At 36.3% G+C, this 17,470-nt stretch overlaps 2 protein-coding genes and 1 long non-coding RNA gene across 3 annotated transcripts; 1 reads left to right on the top strand and 2 right to left on the bottom strand.

Annotated features, from left to right (window-relative positions):
- Positions 1-429: 429 nt before the first annotated feature.
- On the bottom strand, positions 430-5,359 carry LOC113758735 (the record flags this gene model as incomplete). Its single annotated transcript, XM_027301467.1, has 4 exons — positions 5,244-5,359; positions 4,116-4,667; positions 3,234-3,720; positions 430-514 (listed from the first exon to the last, which is right to left on the bottom strand). Coding segments are annotated over exons 2-4 (1,116 nt in total), but the record flags the coding sequence as incomplete, so codon positions are not given.
- A 7,575-nt stretch (positions 5,360-12,934) lies between these two features.
- On the bottom strand, positions 12,935-15,710 carry LOC113758737 (alpha carbonic anhydrase 7-like). The gene is made up of 7 exons (XM_027301468.1): positions 15,607-15,710; positions 15,271-15,488; positions 14,719-14,825; positions 14,500-14,602; positions 13,708-13,875; positions 13,539-13,592; positions 12,935-13,365 (listed from the first exon to the last, which is right to left on the bottom strand). Exons 1-7 carry the CDS (start codon positions 15,692-15,694, stop codon positions 13,276-13,278), a joined length of 828 nt encoding a protein of 275 aa, XP_027157269.1. The 5' UTR covers positions 15,695-15,710; the 3' UTR covers positions 12,935-13,275.
- A 1,184-nt stretch (positions 15,711-16,894) lies between these two features.
- Positions 16,895-17,470, top strand: LOC113758733. Its single transcript, XR_003466846.1, has 2 exons — positions 16,895-17,007; positions 17,203-17,470. It is a non-coding gene; the product is annotated as an uncharacterized LOC113758733 (long non-coding RNA).

Below are 17,470 nucleotides of genomic sequence, written 5' to 3'. Positions count from 1 at the left end.
AATCATCATATAAGGAGCCTATGCAATTGAGTAAATTCACTTAACCAGGTAGCTTACTATATAGTCATGTGCTTGACAAAAAAATTGGGCCCCAAGCTTCGCAAAAGAGCTACATGTACCATGCAAAGAGCTGAATGCAAAAGAATTGGGCCCCAAGCTTTGCAAAAGCTACATGTAATCCCTTAACACTTCCTTTTTGACCAACCAAATTGAGTGAAAAGAAATTGGCCAATTTTTAATGAGATAAAACCATGTGACAGCATGCAAATTTTAACTATCAGCCTTGGCAATTAAGCTTATGCTTAAAATTTTTTGTTCATCTTTCTCACAGCAATTACGGTAAAATAACATTCAGAATAAAGCAATGCATCTGTTATGTTGTGCTATTATGACCATAGAGCAAAATTCATAACATTACTACAAACTAACCTTATTTCTTGAGATGTCACCTGAGGTACAGCTCAGAGTAGCTCCGCAAGAACAGAGTTCCTCTTTTGGTGAATCATAATCTGACCTGCCAAAAAAAATGATATACTATGGGTCCTGGATGTACAAAGCCAGTGGAAAAACAAAGATAGATAGCAGTAGCACCCAACAACTTTTCCATTGTGCATTATCTCTTGCTTTAGATACCGTACAGCCTAGCATAAAATCTACTGATAACCAGTAACTTGCATTTTGAAGAAAAATTGAAAATTTTCATACTGCAAGATGTATCAGCAATATGATCCGAGAATAAAAGAACAATCAAGCAGAACTGACAATACAGAGAAACAATGCCCTCTTACAGCCAAAAAGGATGAATTAGCTCAATTTCTTCTTTCCAAATGATAAGAAAAGAGAAAATTTGACTGCCTTTGAATCAGCAATATGATCCAAGAATAAAGAAACAACCAGGCAGGTCCGACAATGCAGAGAAACAATACCCTCTCACAACCAAAAACAACATGAATTAGCTCAATTTCTTCTTTCCAAGTAATAAAAGAAGGAAGAAATTTTGATTGCCTTTACTTTTTCCTCAAGCATACTTAATTGCATATATAATAACAGATCAAGAGCACAAAAAACCTAATTAAGAAAGGTACACCTATCATCTTCAGTAACACAAGCATAAGCCTTACAAGTAAGATGGAGTAAATTTACAAGCTTATTAAAGCCTTTCATATATGATGAATACATAAGCAAGAGTTCACCATAGATTTGTACTCAGTCAACCAAAATCACACTTAGTAAGAAATACACCATTTAGAGTTAAAGATACATTTGTACTCATTCAAGGAAAATGCACACTTAGATGGCTGTGCTAAATGCTATCCTGTACTAAAACCTGTATCACATATGAAGGTACATCAAGCACTATGAAAACCTGGTTAAAAGAACCCATTTTAGCCGGACAATCAACTCCAGTATTCCTGTCTGAGTAAACATCCATGAACACTCGGCAATCCTCGATGATGGTGGCAGCTAGTTTCCATGCATGGTTGCCTTTATTTAACAGATGGGCTGCTAAAAAAGTTGATATGATGCCTATAATACAGCTAGAAAGGACATCTCATGAAAAGTAAGACTACTGACAGATCATGAAGAAACTGTTTTGCCAAAAGGTATCCCTGAAAATATATGACTAGGAAGACCATGAAGACAAGTGTTCGTCCAAAGTTTATTGTGCCATCCACCTGCCAGTTTACAATTTTAATTTGTTTGGATTGTAGTTTATTTGACAATTTTATTTACTTAAATCAACACATTTTCCAACCACCTTTTTATCTCACATACATCACATCAAAAATGTGCTACGGTATTTTTTTCAAAAAATTATTCCAAATAATCTACTATCCAAACACACTCAATATATTTTCTAAACACACGTTATAATTTAATAAAGTGTTGAAGTACGTTGCTGTGGTAGATACATAAGGCTCTTTCAGATGAACTAAAGTAGTATCAGAAGTTAGGATTTCCACTTATGAGAAATTCTTTCAACCCTATATGGAGTTAAGTTTTATATATGAGGAATTGCTGAAATTTTCTTTCAGCCTCCAGAAACAAGATAATACATCAAAGTGCTCTCCAGTAATCTAACACCTATGGCATCCTTAATTGGGAGAAAAAGACAAAGGACTCTGTAAATGGTTGGAAAGTCTGCACCACAGGGATAAGCAACAATGTGGCATTCAAAGGAGCAGTAATGAAAATTCACTATACTGATGAGCTGTTGAAGAAAGTCCATGACCTTGGGAACCTATCAGCACGTATAACCGAGCTAAGGTAAAGGGCATTGACAAGAGAAAAGATTGATAACTCGAAAGAACAAGAGGTTGACAATTCCATTGGCTTAGCAGCATCTAATAGCATCAAAAAGCAATAGGAAGAACTTCAGCTCTGTTTACTTGAAGTTCAGAATGACATCAAGCAGATCCTGGAACGAGAGATTATGTAAAGAAGAGATTCTGGATCATTATTTCCAACAGCAACTTAGGAAGCCAAAGCAAAAGATGTAACAGTAAGACCAAGCACCATGACAGCACAGCAACCTACACCGTAAAATGGGATTATCCAACTGGTACTCTGTTATACAAATAACTCATTCAGAGAAAACATGCTCGTTAAATGTGAGGAGTGAAACACCACGTAAAGAAGGGGACTGCAACAGATGGATAATTCTAAACTAAAACTTAACAAAACCCAAACAAAGATTGCAAGGGAAAGATTTTTTAAGACAAATATGGAGGATTTGCTCCAGTGACACTTGTTTATCTGGGTTGCACATCTCAGAATGGGAGACTTTGAGAGAGATGGAAAAAGTGCTTGTAAAAGGCTCGAAATTGACCCCCCATCCCATCTGGATTGAAGTTAGTATAGAATGCACTGGGAAAGGAGAAGGACATACATCAGGTGACTACTAAACTAGGAATGCTTAAATTTTTGGATAAATCAGTATCTATTAGAGAGATGAATCAGGCTCCTTTCTCAAAAGATTCACTTGATAGGAAGATGGTCAATATGCACAGGACTATATTGGTATTTAGGTCTAAACGATGAAAGACCAGGAGCAATGCCCTTAATTTTCTAAACAATACAAACATAGCAATATACACACAAAAAAAGTGCACACTTGATGCATGATAATAACCTCATTTGAGAGCATTTCAAAAAATTTGAAATGAAACAACTGATCCCCGAAAATCGGGATATGCAAGGCTTTATAACAAAAAGAGAGAGGATCAAAGCACCTTCGCCTCTTACAGCAGACAGCACAGTTCCCAACAAAGCCATATATATCATTCTCCCCGGATGCTGCAGGATCAGACTCGGCAACCAGAGCAGAGACAGATTTACTAACAAGGATTCCTGTGACATCAGGCGCTACATTAATTGTAGACCCCTTTTCTTCTGATTGCATGCATCGGGCACCACTTTCCAACTTAGTATTACAACCAAGTGGACTCGCCATACAAGTCAACGTCACCATCTCAGGAATCTGAGAATTTCCAGTAGTAGAATTAATATTGGGCTCAGAGATCTTGGCATCACAATCTTTCAAACCAAATGCAGCTCCTGAGACAGCTCTCTCCAAAGGTTTTTCTCTCGAGTCTTCTGTGACCCTCATACCGCATTCATGTCCTTCATTCTTGTCCTCTAATTGTTTTAAACAACTCATGTTACCACCACTATCAACTTGAGGCAACAGGTCATGTCTTTCCAACTCGTCCTCCCTACCTGCATGCAGTAAACAATGACAAACAAGGAAGACATGCAGGTCAACCAAATCAGCCTGTTACCACCCAGAAGCAGCCAAAAGTTATATGAATTATGATTCAACTGCTTTCAACCATCTCAAATGTATCATAACATACACTACAAACTGCTTTCAACCATCTAAAATGCATCATAAAATACATTATGATTAATACCAATGACCAAATTAGCAAGCTCATTCTCCACTCAGTTCAAGATATTGGAATTAATATTATAGACACTAACATTTATGCAGCATGAATTTAAACGCTTGTATCCAACATAGATACTGGAAAAATATACCGTGCGAAAAATTCTAAGTTTTCAACAGTCATCACAATGTTAAGTGGAGGGCCTCGCATGAGAAATTTGCCTACCTGATGCTGAACATATTTGTTTTCGTTTGAACAAATCCTTGTAACTGCGAGCATCCATTCTCTTCCTCTTTACACCAAAAGATTCTTGGTTCCATTTTTCACCATGGTTGACGTTTTCAGTTCCCATCGTCAACTGCTTTACGCTCTTCTGTTTCTTTTCCCGCCTGCTCATTCTGTCCGCTGAACTGGACACTTTCTCCAAGCTCTTTGATCCATATGAAGTTGATGAACCAAGTGCTCTACTCCTGTCAGACCTTCTTAAAGGACTTGGGGCGCTCTGTTTCTCCAGTCTCTCAGATTTCCTGATAACCGGAAGAGGTGTTGATGGCATCCGCTTTTCAAGTCGTTCAGACTTCCTAGTACTTGATGGGCTCGATGTCATTTGTCCTGAGGATGATGCACCCTGAGTTGTCTGCCTTAAACGTGAAGCATCAACCTTTAACGTGCCAGAGTTCAAAGTTCCTTCCCCGCTATCCATACTTTTACCTGAACTGTCACCCTCAAAATCTTTATTTCTCTGCCTAGAGCGAGAATCATTAGCCATCCTTTCAGCTGCAAACCACTAAATTGTTCAGCTTAACTATTCCAAAATACGAAACAAAATTGACAAATACATTAAGGGCCTTTACAATTAGGTAGTAGCAAGTGGTACAGATCTCTCTTCCCGAATGCACTCTAAGCATAATCCTATAAACTAAAACCAATGAATCTCAATCAAGTATTATGCAAATCCTCACTAAATTACAATTTTCACCTCCCCTTCCTACCTAAAAAACTTCTTTCTTTGACAAAAAGAAAAAGGACATGGTTGTAGAACAGCTCCTTCTAGCTTGGTGCCCTAATACTTCAAGACTTGGGAACGAAGAACGAAGTGATAGCACAATGCAGGACTATTAGGGCAATTTCCAAAAGCCAAATCAAATCCTGTTAACATTATTTGATTTCCAAGTTAAGAAATTACAAATTCTTTGCCTAAAAAAAAAAAAGAAATTACGAAATTTTGGAAAATGCTGAAAATGCAAAGCAAAATTCCAACCAATCCTACTTCCCTAGTGCAAATTTTAAGCGTAAAAACACTAATTAAGCTCAGAATTAACACTAGCAATACCAAGAAGCACTCTTAGTTACCTCTGGGTTTAAAGAAAACCCTAGATTCTTGAATCCACGGCTCCCGAAAAAAACCCTGGTTTCTAGCAGTACCTCGATGTTCGTGAATTTACTTCGGTGCTTACCAAGGTAGAAGAACGGCCATGCAACACACAAATGAAACAACTGCTGAACTCGTCATACCTCGGACTCTTACGGTGTTCCAGCGGCGGTGCAGGATTCTTTATTTCCATTTTTGCCCTTGACGGTTTTCATTGTTTAAAGGAAGCGAAACGTTGTAATGACTATTATACCCTTGGTTTCTTTTTATTTTTGGGTGGATAAAAGTAGACAATTCATTTTATTTCCATGGGTGAATATTTTAATAACTATTATACCCTTATTTCCTTTTATTTTTGGGTGGGTAATGTAGGAAATGGGAACAGAAGGTTAGAAATAGAATTATAATACACGCAAAGTTCTATTTAGGTTTAATTGCACGTTATTTCTTTAATTAGAGATCAGCAGTGATTCACTTCCTATGTTCACAAAATCTATAAATTGCTTCGCCAAATCCTTTTCTTCTTTTATTATTCTTGTTCTCCATATTATGCTTAGATTTCCGTTTTCTTCCTCCTCTACATTCTTGTTGCGATCTAATACCGAGTTTGAGAAAAATGCAATGAAAAATTTTAGGGCCTGTTTGGAAGATGAGTTTTTTGGGTGTTTGTATAAAATTTTACTGTAGATCACTGTAGAAGTTGTAGAAAAATTTTTGTGAGATGAAAAATTTTTTTTTCTTTTCCTTTTCTTTCTTTCTTTTTCTTTTTTCTTTTTTCTTTTTTTTCTTTCTTTCTTTTTTCTTTTCCTTTCTCCCTTCCCACTTCTTCTCCCTTCCCCTTCCCCCTCCCTTGTTCCCTCTTCGAAAACTGCTAATGAAGCAGCAACATCAACAACTTTTTTCTTTTCTTTTTTTTTTGCTTTTTTTCTCTCCCTCCTCTCCCGCCACCCTCTCCCCTTCCTTTTCCCTTCCCCGCCACCCCCTTTTCCCCTCTCCCCCGCCACTCCCTCCCCCACCACCCCTCTTCTCCCCCCGCCACCCTCTCCTATCCTCTCTCTTGCCGGCAGATGAAGCAGCAACAGGAAATTTTTTTTTTTTTTGCAATTTTCCTTCTCCCTCCTCTCCTCCCCTTCCCCCGCCACTCTCACCCTCCCCCGGTGCAGCGCGAAGCCAACTGAAGGAAGGCGGCAGCCTGAACCGTTTTCCCGCACTAGTACTACCCAGTCTGGCATTTGAGTTTCTATTTGGGAGCAGAAAAAGGCGCCAGGAAAGATATCTTTCTTGTTAGATCAGTAAAAGACGTTAATGCTAAAACTATTCCCCATCTTGCAAAGGGAAATCTTACTCTTGGATTGTCATTTCTTTGATTTCCTGGATGGAGGTTTTTATTGTGCAACCGAACTCTGTAACAAGGGAGGATGGCAGGGGAGGAAGAGGGGGGATAGGGAGAAAGGAAAAAAAAAAGAAGACCGGCAAGGAAGAGGTGATCGGCGCCGGAACCGGCGACGGAGGTGGTGGGGGGTTGGGGTGGGGGAGGAAGAAGAAGAAAAAGGGAAGGGAATTTTTTTTTTGTGTTTTGGGTATTTTGAATTGTGTAGGTAAAAAACTTTGTGAAGGTTTTTGGGGTTCCTGTAGCAAAAGTTGTTAAAAAACTAGTATTATACAAACTTGGTAAAAAATCAAGGTTCCAAACAGGCCCTTTGTTTAAGATGCTTAAATATATACTACTATTTCTTTCTTACAAAAAAGTGTTTAAGTTTCTCACAAGTTATTGTAATAAATTAAAAGTACTTATTTAGTAAAATTAATTTTAGACATGCATATACACAATAATAACAACTTACTCATAACATGCTCTGATTTGTGGAATCTTGAAAGTGTCGATTAAGGAAGTGTGGTATGTATGGTCCAATATTTGATTGGTTCTTATTTAAATGCTATAGCTTTTGCGGCCTATATTACTTTCTTGGTTTATCTAAAAGTAGCCCTATTCTAGTCTCTGCAGCAATTACACACTTTCGTTTATTTTGTAGTATTGTGGTGATTTAAAGGGTTCAATGATTAAATCTGCTAATTACTTAGCAAGGAAAATCAAGAAGCAGATAAAAGGTGAGGAAGAAGCATCTTCGCGAGTTAAAGACAAGAATCTCTGGAAATTAAATGTTTCTCCAAAGATCAAAATTTTTGTGTGGAGGACAGTGACAGGTGTTGAGTTTGTGCAATAATAATAATGTTAATCCTATTTGTCAACAAAAGCATTTCCGAGTCAATTCTAGTACTGGAGTAGGGACTCTAAATGTGCAATGGGTTACTAAATTCACCCTTAGGGGTGGCAATCGGGTCGAATTCGGGTTGGCGCGTCGGGTTGAGACTCATGTATAAAAGAAAATATGCTGACTCGAGCCTGACCCGTCAACCCAAAACGGGTCAGGATACCTGACACAAACCCGAAAATTTCGGATTGACGGGTCGATTTGAAATGATTCGAAACTTAATTTTAATTTATTAATTTACCACTATAATTTCTAATAAAATCAATTTCTCACAAAACTAATTACATAATCAAGTAATAAAAATTTAAATAAATAATCCCAAACCAAATCTAAAATAAATTAAACACCGTAAAAGTGTTTTATCCCAAATCAAATATAAATTAAATTAAATCAATATAAAAGTAAAATATAATATAATATATTATTTGTCCAAATATAATAATTTCAACTTCACACAAGTTAAATAAATTCATTTAGAATTAAGTAATGAATGCCTTTGAAAAAAAGTAATAACTTAGTTTAGTTAGATCAAATAATTTTTATATTTATTAAATTATTTTTAATTCATAAACGGGTCATATCGGGTCACCCACGGGTTGACCCGAAATCGACATGTTTATTTTCGGGTTCATCGGGTTCGACCCAATTGTGACCGAACCACTGAAACCTTAATCCAAACCCATTAATTTCGTATTAGCTTCGCGTCGTGTTTTCAAATCGTGTCGAAAATTGCCAACCCTATTCACCCTGACTCCAAAGAATTTGCTAGATTCGATATACCAAAATTTATTCACGAAAACTTGTTAATTTGTATATAGGACAAATAGGGTCCTATCCTCAGGGACTGAGGAAAATTTGTTCCTTTTCAAGTCAAGGATAAACGGGGGTTTTGAGAATTAAAAACTAATGAATTATTAACTAAACTAATCGACTACGAAAAAATAATTAAGAGAGAGAGATAATGAGAAAAACTCTAATCAAGGATACACTTCAGAAATGGTTCATGCAACTGATCATTGTTGCAATTATAATTCCAACATTTATTAATAAGTAGGTTTTTAACTGCCGATACGATCTGACAGTCTGTCTGTCCTTATTGTTTCGATAGTCAAGGTACGACCATTGACTATTTTCCTAATTTAGGAATAATCCTACGTACGATCATAGGATTTTATTCTCTAATTGCATTAAAAACTAGAAAAACCCTACTCTAATCAATAAGCACGCTACGAGAGTTTCTTTGAAATAGATTGTACGTTTCTCTAATACAAATCCAATTACATCAGTTGCTATCGGGATTGGAATAGTCAAACAATTACGGATTCAACTACTCTAATTAGCAAATAAATTACGTGAATAATTAAATATTACGCACTTATTCAATCACACACAATAATCATAGCAACGCAAAATAGAAAACATACAAATATCAATGATTGAATGAAGCAATTAAAATAATTTAGATCTTATAGTTATCGTTGAACCAAATCTTCAGTTGTCCCTTGACTAGAAATATGAAATTAGTTCTCCATTAACGGAGAACAAGTCATGTAAAAATCTGTTCGAAACTTTCCCATTGTCTTCCTCTCCATCGGTCCAGAAAAATAAGAATTACTATGCTTTGTTCCTAAGCAAGAGCTATATCCGAATTCTTTCTGCCGAATTGCTTAATTGATTGGTTTCCTAATACCAATCAAATTCCTAAAGAGTTTCCTATTACAATTCAATTTCCTAAAAGCTCTCCCAATTGCTCGAGATTGACGTAGAATGCAAAGAAATAGGAAACTTCAGCAGCTGTCAAGTTTTGAAATTTGACTTGGATTGGGAAACTGTCCAATATCAATCCCGACTTTTCGATTTTGAATCCCGAACGTAGGTTTGCCCACATGCAAATCATCAAAAAAATCTTCATTTAACCACTTTTCGCTCCAACACCCTATAATTGATATGAAACACCAAATATAAGTAAAATCTATCAATTAATACAATATTTGACTAAAATCAAGGAAAAAATAATAATAATTTAAGCAACAAATTATGACTTATCAGACAGAATCTTCAAGCGAGGCTTGGAAAGATGATAACAGTCTGTAAATGTTGTGGTTGTGCAGTGAAATCCGAACAACACATGTTCCTTGAATGTGAATTTGCCCAAGTGTGGAAGGGGCTGGAACCTCAGATGGCTTCAAACATTTCATCCATGTCCATGAAATCATCTGGGGCAAATCGATGTGGGAATGGCTGAAAGGATATCCCCTAGAGCCATCAACCTTGAACAGGTCGAATGTTTAGCTTTCCTCAAATTTCTGCTATTTTCAAGAGATTTTGGTATTTCCCATTTTGTGAGAATCCGAAAATTTTCTGAATTTTTAGGTCTTATTTTATTTCTTTGCACCCGTTTTCTATATTTTTGTTATTATGTTAACTTTAGCGATATTATTATAAGGAAATATAGTTTTTAAATTATTTTTCTAGTATAAGTTAGTTCATGAGATATTAGAAGTGTATATTGGACGTGGGACCAACTAATGGCGTTAAGTGCGCTAAATTCGACCAATTAGGTTACATTTTGTATACCGGGATTAATTTATTAGGTGTTAAGAGATAATTAGAGATTACTTAGATGGTTTAATTTTGGAGAGACAAAAGGATAAGTTTGAACCATTAAGAGTGTCATGTGTCGCGACCCGATTTGACGGTTGACTTGCCTAACTTTCTTACTTTTACTAAAAGAATAATTTTGACCCAAATCATCTTCATTTCCTATCCTTCTTGGCCGAACCTCACCTTGAGAGAAAAGAAAAGAAAGTTTCAACTATATCTTCCATTTCTTGCACAAATTTTGAAATCCAACCGATTAAACCTTGAATTAGTCCACTAAAGTGACTTGCTAAGGGAGTTTCAAGGTCTTGGTGGAGTTGTTTTGGAAAGAAAAATCCTAAGTTATCATCTTTCTTGAGGTGTCAAAGTACTTTGCTTACAAACTTCCTCTTTATTTCAATTAATTGATAAGTAGTGGCTTATAGTTGTTATAGATGCTACTTTGTGGAAGATTTCATGGATTAAAGTGGAATTAACTAAATTTCTGATTTTTTGAAAATTTTTCTATTTTCATATGATGATTATGATTGGCCTTGGATTGATGACTCTAAATTGTGTTAAATGGATCCCTTGTACGTTAATTGCGGTTATTTGCGAAAAATTTCAGCTTTAGGGTTCCAATTTGTCCTGTTCTGACCGGCTTTATTAGTGCATGTTAGAGGCCGAATCAGGCTTAGGTTAAAACATGAAAGTTGTAACAAATGATGTTAACTAACTGCCTGCAAAATTTCAGCTCAATTGGAGCACTGTAGCATGTGAAATGATAGAAATACCCTTGACTGTCCATGAACCCTGTTTCGCGAACAGATTTCTATTTTCGTGGCGTTTTCCATTTTTGACCATGAAAATGCATGATTTGGCTTTGGAGGTCTTCATAAGAAATTTAGATTTATGTTTTGGTTTCGAAATGCCATAAGATTCATTTCAATCCGATAAGTGTAGTTTCAGTTGTGCTTATTGTGCCGAAAGGTGTATTCTATAGTCGATAATGTGTATGTGGTTGATTTGAGATGAATTGATGTTGCTTGCAGGATGGAAAAGTAAGGAAATGTAGGGGACATGCTGTCCAAATTTTAGGAATGTTGGACTCCTTCGAGTTTGGTTTGATTTGGGATATATATAAGACAGACTTTTGGGGTTGTTTGAGCCCTAGGGTTTCATATTACCTTTTTGTTCTCGAAATCATGTTTTGCACACTTGCATGAGTAATTAGTTGGCGAGATTTACGACTTGTAGTTGAGTCTCATTTGTGCATTCTATTTATTGGAATTGTGGCTATGGGAACCATAATTATTTACCTTGGCTATTTTAGGGTTTCTTGGTGATTAGAGCCATACCTTGGTTGAAACTCTACTTTAACTGGTGAGTGTACCACTCCCCTGAATTGTTGTTTAATTGGTTCATCTATACTTAAAATGTGTGACATCAATAACTATGAACTCTGTTATTCTGAATGAGACGAGAGTGTACTTTATCACACTCGTTCTCTTGCCTGTACTGAATGAACTGGAATCTATTACTTGTACTTGTTATGAACTTGAACTTGTTACTTGCGCTTGTTATGAGATCGTTTGGAAGTGTGTCCAACGATCTTCCTATTAACTTGAACTCAATCTCATGGGGAGTTAATTAAGTCGAGCCAGCAAGAGTTTGGTCGAGGTAATTGACAATCCATGGATGCCTGTTCCTGGAAAATCTTTGGGTATTGAGACTCTTGATTCCGGTATACTCGAGTATTATCATTACTGTTCCTGTACGGCGTTCGAGCCCGGTAAGGGGTATGTTTGGTGAACGAAATTTTGGCGTAAGAGGGGTTTACGGACATTAGTGTGTTATTAAACGTTGACGGAGAGTCAACGAGACTGGATCAAGTATTGCAACGGAGATTTGGCTCCTGAGGGCCACCTGTATCCTTTAAATTGTGGTGTTCGTTCATTTTTCTTACTTGATATGTATATGTGCCCTAAAAGTGTTTTATCATGATTTCTACTGTTATACTTTTGGTACCTCATTGAACTTCTAACTCACCCCGTTCCGCTATCCTTATTTTCCTTACAGGGAACCACCTTTTGGAACTGTGATTTTGAAGCATGAGTTGAGCTAGTTTAGATATTTTGTATAGCTCCTCAATGGTTGAAAACCCTAATTGTACTTGGATTCAAATGTTCCCTTTTGATTTGTAAAAATACGAATGTGGTTTATAAAAGTGTGTACTCGTGTTCATGTGTTATCTTTGGTTTGTATATGTCCATTTCAAGGATTATATGAAGTTACTTATATTCGATTGGGTCCCGGTCGGATTGTGACGTGGCAGGCACTATTCACTTTCCGTTTCGATTTTTATTTTTCTGTTTCGTGATTTTTGTTTTGTTTAAGCGCGCTACTGTATTCCGGCACGTTTTGAGTTGTGTATAACCGTATTAGTAGTCCTGGCGAGAGTTGAGCAGGCTGTCCGCCGAACCCTTTGGTTCGCCTTAAAGTGAGGTGGAGCCGTTACCCATTTCATTCTGGAAGATGATGCCTTAAATGTTGTGCAGAAAATCAACAACAAGAATATGCGAAGCTGTTTTGAATATGTTAACGAGTTTCCCATGTTGGAAGAAATTGCAATGTTCCTGCTCATATCATGTCAAGGTTGTCTTCATCCCCAGGGAAATCTTGTATATATGCTGTTGAAGCTTATTTAAAGGAATGATGGTAATTTCTTTTTCAAAAAAAAAAAGATCCATTACAGCCAATACAGAGTTCATATGTAGCGTTGGGTAATTTACCTCACAAGTAAATCTAGCTGATACTAATTTCCACAGACACAAATCATTTGGTAAGAATGTGAACAAAGTAGCCATAATAATGTCACTTCATTTGACTCTCAAACTCTACTATATCTCCATACACTTGTAAAGCTTTATACTATATGGTTTCTTTCTTGAAAAAAAAAATTATAAATACTAGTAATAAGTATATCTTTTATGAACTTGTATTCTAACTGATAAACTAGCTCAACTTTAATGTCAAGATTTACGTAGGTAGGTAATGAGCATTTCCATGCCCATATTCACATTACACGCATAAGCACATCCAAAGAGGATAAAAGAAAGGATTAATGCACTATAATTCATCCGTTAATTTGTCTCATATTTCAATCTTCTTCTTCCTTAGCATGCGGCCTGTACATTCTGATCGGGCGATTATGTAATGGTTGGAGTGGTCTTGCATTGGCTTCCGACTCCTGCCAAAAAAAAAAAGGATTGCTACATGTTAGGACAGTGCGTAAACCTCCTAATCATTTGACTGTGCTTCTAATTATGCAGGATTTGACATAAATAGTCGAATTAATGGTCAAATTAAACTAGATTTTTTTTTTTTTTTGTGATTGAAGTAGAGTTTTATTTGGCAACTCACATCGTGTACTGCTTCTCGAATCATTTTCACTTGATCTCTAGTAACAGTTCTAACCTGAGGAATTTTGATGCAGTTAGACTTCAGAATTCAGATGGGTATATGTATATATATTTATTTATTTATTTATAGAAAATCTTAAGAATTTCCAATTAGAATTAGTTCGACTAACCTTCTTAACAATTGTCCAGACGACATTTTGAGTGCAAGGAGGAGTCGTTAGCGAGCCAATGTACCTATAATACTTCCTGCTTCCTAACTTTATCTGCTTTGGATCAATAACACCCACAACTTTCTCCAAATCTCTTGTATCAGCTAGAGCCTTTAATTTATTCTCCATCTAGGGTTACACATATCCAACATTAACCAAAAAAAAAAACCAAAGAAAATAGTGCCATAAAAACAAAAATAAAGGGTGTTAATTTTATGAAGTAAATTATCTTGAAGTCTTTAATTTCCTCTAGGATAAAAAAGAAAAAGAGTAAAAAACAAAAAAAACCCATGTGGTAAATCTAATATACAGAAAAGTCCCCCGTGATTTCAAAATATAGAACACGACACCCCGTACTTTGAACTAAATTGTAAAGGTGACAAAATCCATTAAACGTAACGGAAATGGACGAAATGACCAAAATGCCCTGATATAATTAAGCAAAAGACAGCTAAAAAAAAATCATTTGTTTTATTCTCTAGATAGAGAGAATTGAGGGTTAAGGAGTAGAACATGTATATTTATTAAAAATTAAGTATAAATTTTTTTTTTAGGTTCCAATAAGTCATTTCCGTTAAGTTTAACGGATTCCGTCACATTTACAATTTAACTCAAAGTACGGGGTGTCGTGTTGTATATTTTGAAATCACGGCGAACTTTTTTGTGTATTAGATTTACCACAAAGGACTTTTTGTATTTTACCCAAAGAAAAATAAAGACATAGTATCTTGAGAAGGGGGAGCTAATATATACCATAGATAAAAAGGAATCGGATCGTCCGATCTCATATATGATTCCAATTACAGCGATCTTTCCATTGAGGGCTTCATGAACCAAATGCGCCTCTAGATCGTACCTGTGGTTGACTTTAAATTATTCAATGCTCTTGATTAATTACATGTAATCCTACAGTCTAAACAGCTAAGCTAGCAACATTTTGTTAAAAGGAAATAATTAAGCTAATTAAAGTACCTTTTGCCATTAATAGAATGTTCACTAGGTGAGTGCCAGTGACACTGTCTGAGATGATATAAGGTCCCGTTTATATGAATATGCCCAGCATCATCAACCCATCTCAACTGCACATTTACAAAGCAAAACCATCAACCAAAGGAACAAGAAAGTTGTTACCTCACTATGTCAGGGAGGTCCACGTACCTTGATATTTCTCAGTTATTCTTGGTACCCAAACCCTGTTTGAAAGGTGAGTTTTTTGAGAGTTTGTCTAAAACTTTACTGTAATTTACTGTAGAAGTTTTTAAAAAAAATTTTTAAATGTGTAGATTTTTGAATATTTTGAAGTGTATAGTTTAAAAATTTTGAAAAAATTTTTGAGATTACTGTAGCTAAAATTTTTAAAAAACTTGTAGCAGACAAACTTGGCAAAAAACTTGGATTCCAAACAATTTTCAAGGAAATTTAATTGAATGAATGATTGGGCATAAGTTCATAACTGTGCAAAAATAACGAAGACCCGATTTGTTTGAAGTCATATGTAGGATTTCGATGGTAAGAGAGAGTCACCATCATATCGTGGCCTCTATTCACGAGAGTGGCATTAGAAGGTTTGTAAGCCCTATGAAGTCTTCCCAAGCTTGACACAACTTGAACTCTTGCATCCAGCAGATCAATCGGAGACTGCATGCTACCATGGTTACACATGCTCCACTCTGGCCGAATCTCCCCCCAGTGAGCTGGTCCCCTGTGGCTTCTTTCATCGTAACTAAATTCCTTTTCATCCTCTGCAACCAGCATGAATGAAAAATTATTTGTTCCATACTCAATACTATAATACTGATCTCTTTGGTTTAAGGGAAAAAAACTGGAAACTTTTTATCTGGTATAAGTTCGAAAACTTACCTACTTCTTCAGCTCGTGCCAGATTACATGCAAAGGTCGTAAAAACGAAGAAGCAGCAAAACAAGGCTTTTCTTGTAAGATACTCCATACTAATTTGCCCGGTATGATTTTGGACATGAAGTTGTCGTAGAAGGACTTGATAATTAGGTGCTGATTATATAGCAGCTACATGAAATGTGAACCTGACATGTACTATTTTGAATTTTATTTGACCCAGGTGGGTATCCGAGGAAACTTCGTTTGAGACTTTGAGGTAGCAGGTGGGTGTGAATTGGCAATTTTCTAGTGAACAGAATTAAGAAAGATAGCTAATTGGCTTTTTCTTGTTGTATTTAGATACTACTATATAAGTAGAATCCAGAAGAAAAGAGTTTAACCTCTCTAAATTCCTTTCTCCTGGTTTCTTTCGTGGAACAGTACGTAGAAGTGGAGACTGAAGACACAATTAGATCAACGCCCGAGGCGATGAATTTTCTAGTTGACGTTTCCAAAAGAAAAGGCTTCATCATAACGTGTCAAACTTCGCCTATATGGTTAATTTGGAACATCTTCTGAGTCTTTAGATGACAAGTAGCTGGTTTATTCAATGTTGCCGGTAAGCTACTCAGCAGCATAGCTTACATTCTTTGATTTGGATGTACAAACGTTAAGTTCAAATGTGTGCAGCCAAACTACAAAATGAAAGGGATACAAGGGAAAAGTAAATTAAGGACAAAATAGCTAGTCTTCTCTCACTCTTCAAATGGAACTAGAAGGCTTTGCTTTAACTCCATTTCTGTATGAAGCCTATTTTCCCTCTTTCGGCGTTTATTAATTTATTGGACTTTCCCTTTACAAATTCAGGGTCCAAAGGGGCTTATGTACTCTTCAGAAACAAGGATAAGCACGTATATAGACTAATCAGCATTGGCATTTCATTTTCTTCATGTTTTTTTTATAAAAAAATTGCAAGGATACTAAGTGCGATATTGTGTCATATATATGTCACACACAGACATATAGCTTTGTGGTGAGGTGAGCCTGAGCTCAGGGAACTATATATTGCCCTATAGCAAGTAGCCAGGTTGCACGTAAGAGGAAATACAAGTTTTTTCCTCTGGTTTTTGTTACTCTGCGATCAGGGACGGAGCCAGAAATTTATTTTTGGGGGGGCCGAAGTGTATTAAAATTTTTTTTTTGTGACGAAATAAATATATTTAATAAGTAAAATTTAGAATCAATAATTATAAAAATAATAAAAACATATAATTATATGGAGAATGATTAAAAATGGTAGCTCTGCAGGGAGGATCTGGGTATGTTCGAGGGGTACGATATCAGAATGTGAGAGTAGATGACGTTTCAAATCCCATTATCATTGACCAATTCTACTGTGATTCGCCGACGCCTTGCCAGAACCAGGTATGATTCACCCTCTAGCTTCATGGTTTTCCAGAATAGCTGGTTAATTGGGAACCAGACGGACTTTGTATTTTCTGCTCTCTTTGGTGAATAAACTCTGAATGATACTAAAATTCGACCAAAAAAAAAAAAAGTGCAGGCAATTGTTTATCTACTCATCCTTAAAATATCCTGACAACGACTTTTTATATCCAGAGTTCTGCAGTTGAAATAAGTGAAATCATGTACAAGAACATTAGCGGGACTTCCAAAAGCAAAAACGCCATGAAATTTGCATGCAGCGACACGGTTCCTTGCAGCCACATTGTGCTGAACAACATCAACCTAGAATCTAGGGATGGTACCGTAGAGACTTATTGCAACTCTGCCATAGGGTTTGGGTATGGATACGTGCAACCCTCTGCGGAATGTCTGACCTCATCAGACAAAGAAAAAATCATCAAGCAGGAGCCTGAGCTTGCCC

Source organism: Coffea eugenioides, unplaced genomic scaffold (genome assembly GCF_003713205.1).
Source record: "Coffea eugenioides isolate CCC68of unplaced genomic scaffold, Ceug_1.0 ScVebR1_682;HRSCAF=1398, whole genome shotgun sequence".
Lineage (NCBI taxonomy): Eukaryota > Viridiplantae > Streptophyta > Magnoliopsida > Gentianales > Rubiaceae > Coffea > Coffea eugenioides.
This window is presented reverse-complemented; position numbering and strand designations above follow the sequence as displayed.

Bases quoted from the DNA above. Each gene is read 5' to 3' on its own strand.
- LOC113758737 (XM_027301468.1), bottom strand. From the start codon at position 15,694: ATGGAGTATCTTACAAGAAAAGCCTTGTTTTGCTGCTTCTTCGTTTTT. The intron at 15,489-15,606 runs GTAAGTTTTCGA...TGCTGGTTGCAG, and splicing joins GGCACGAGCTGAAGAAGTAG to AGGATGAAAAGGAATTTAGT. The intron at 14,826-15,270 runs GTGACTCTCTCT...GTAAATGTGCAG, and splicing joins ATAGAGGCCACGATATGATG to TTGAGATGGGTTGATGATGC.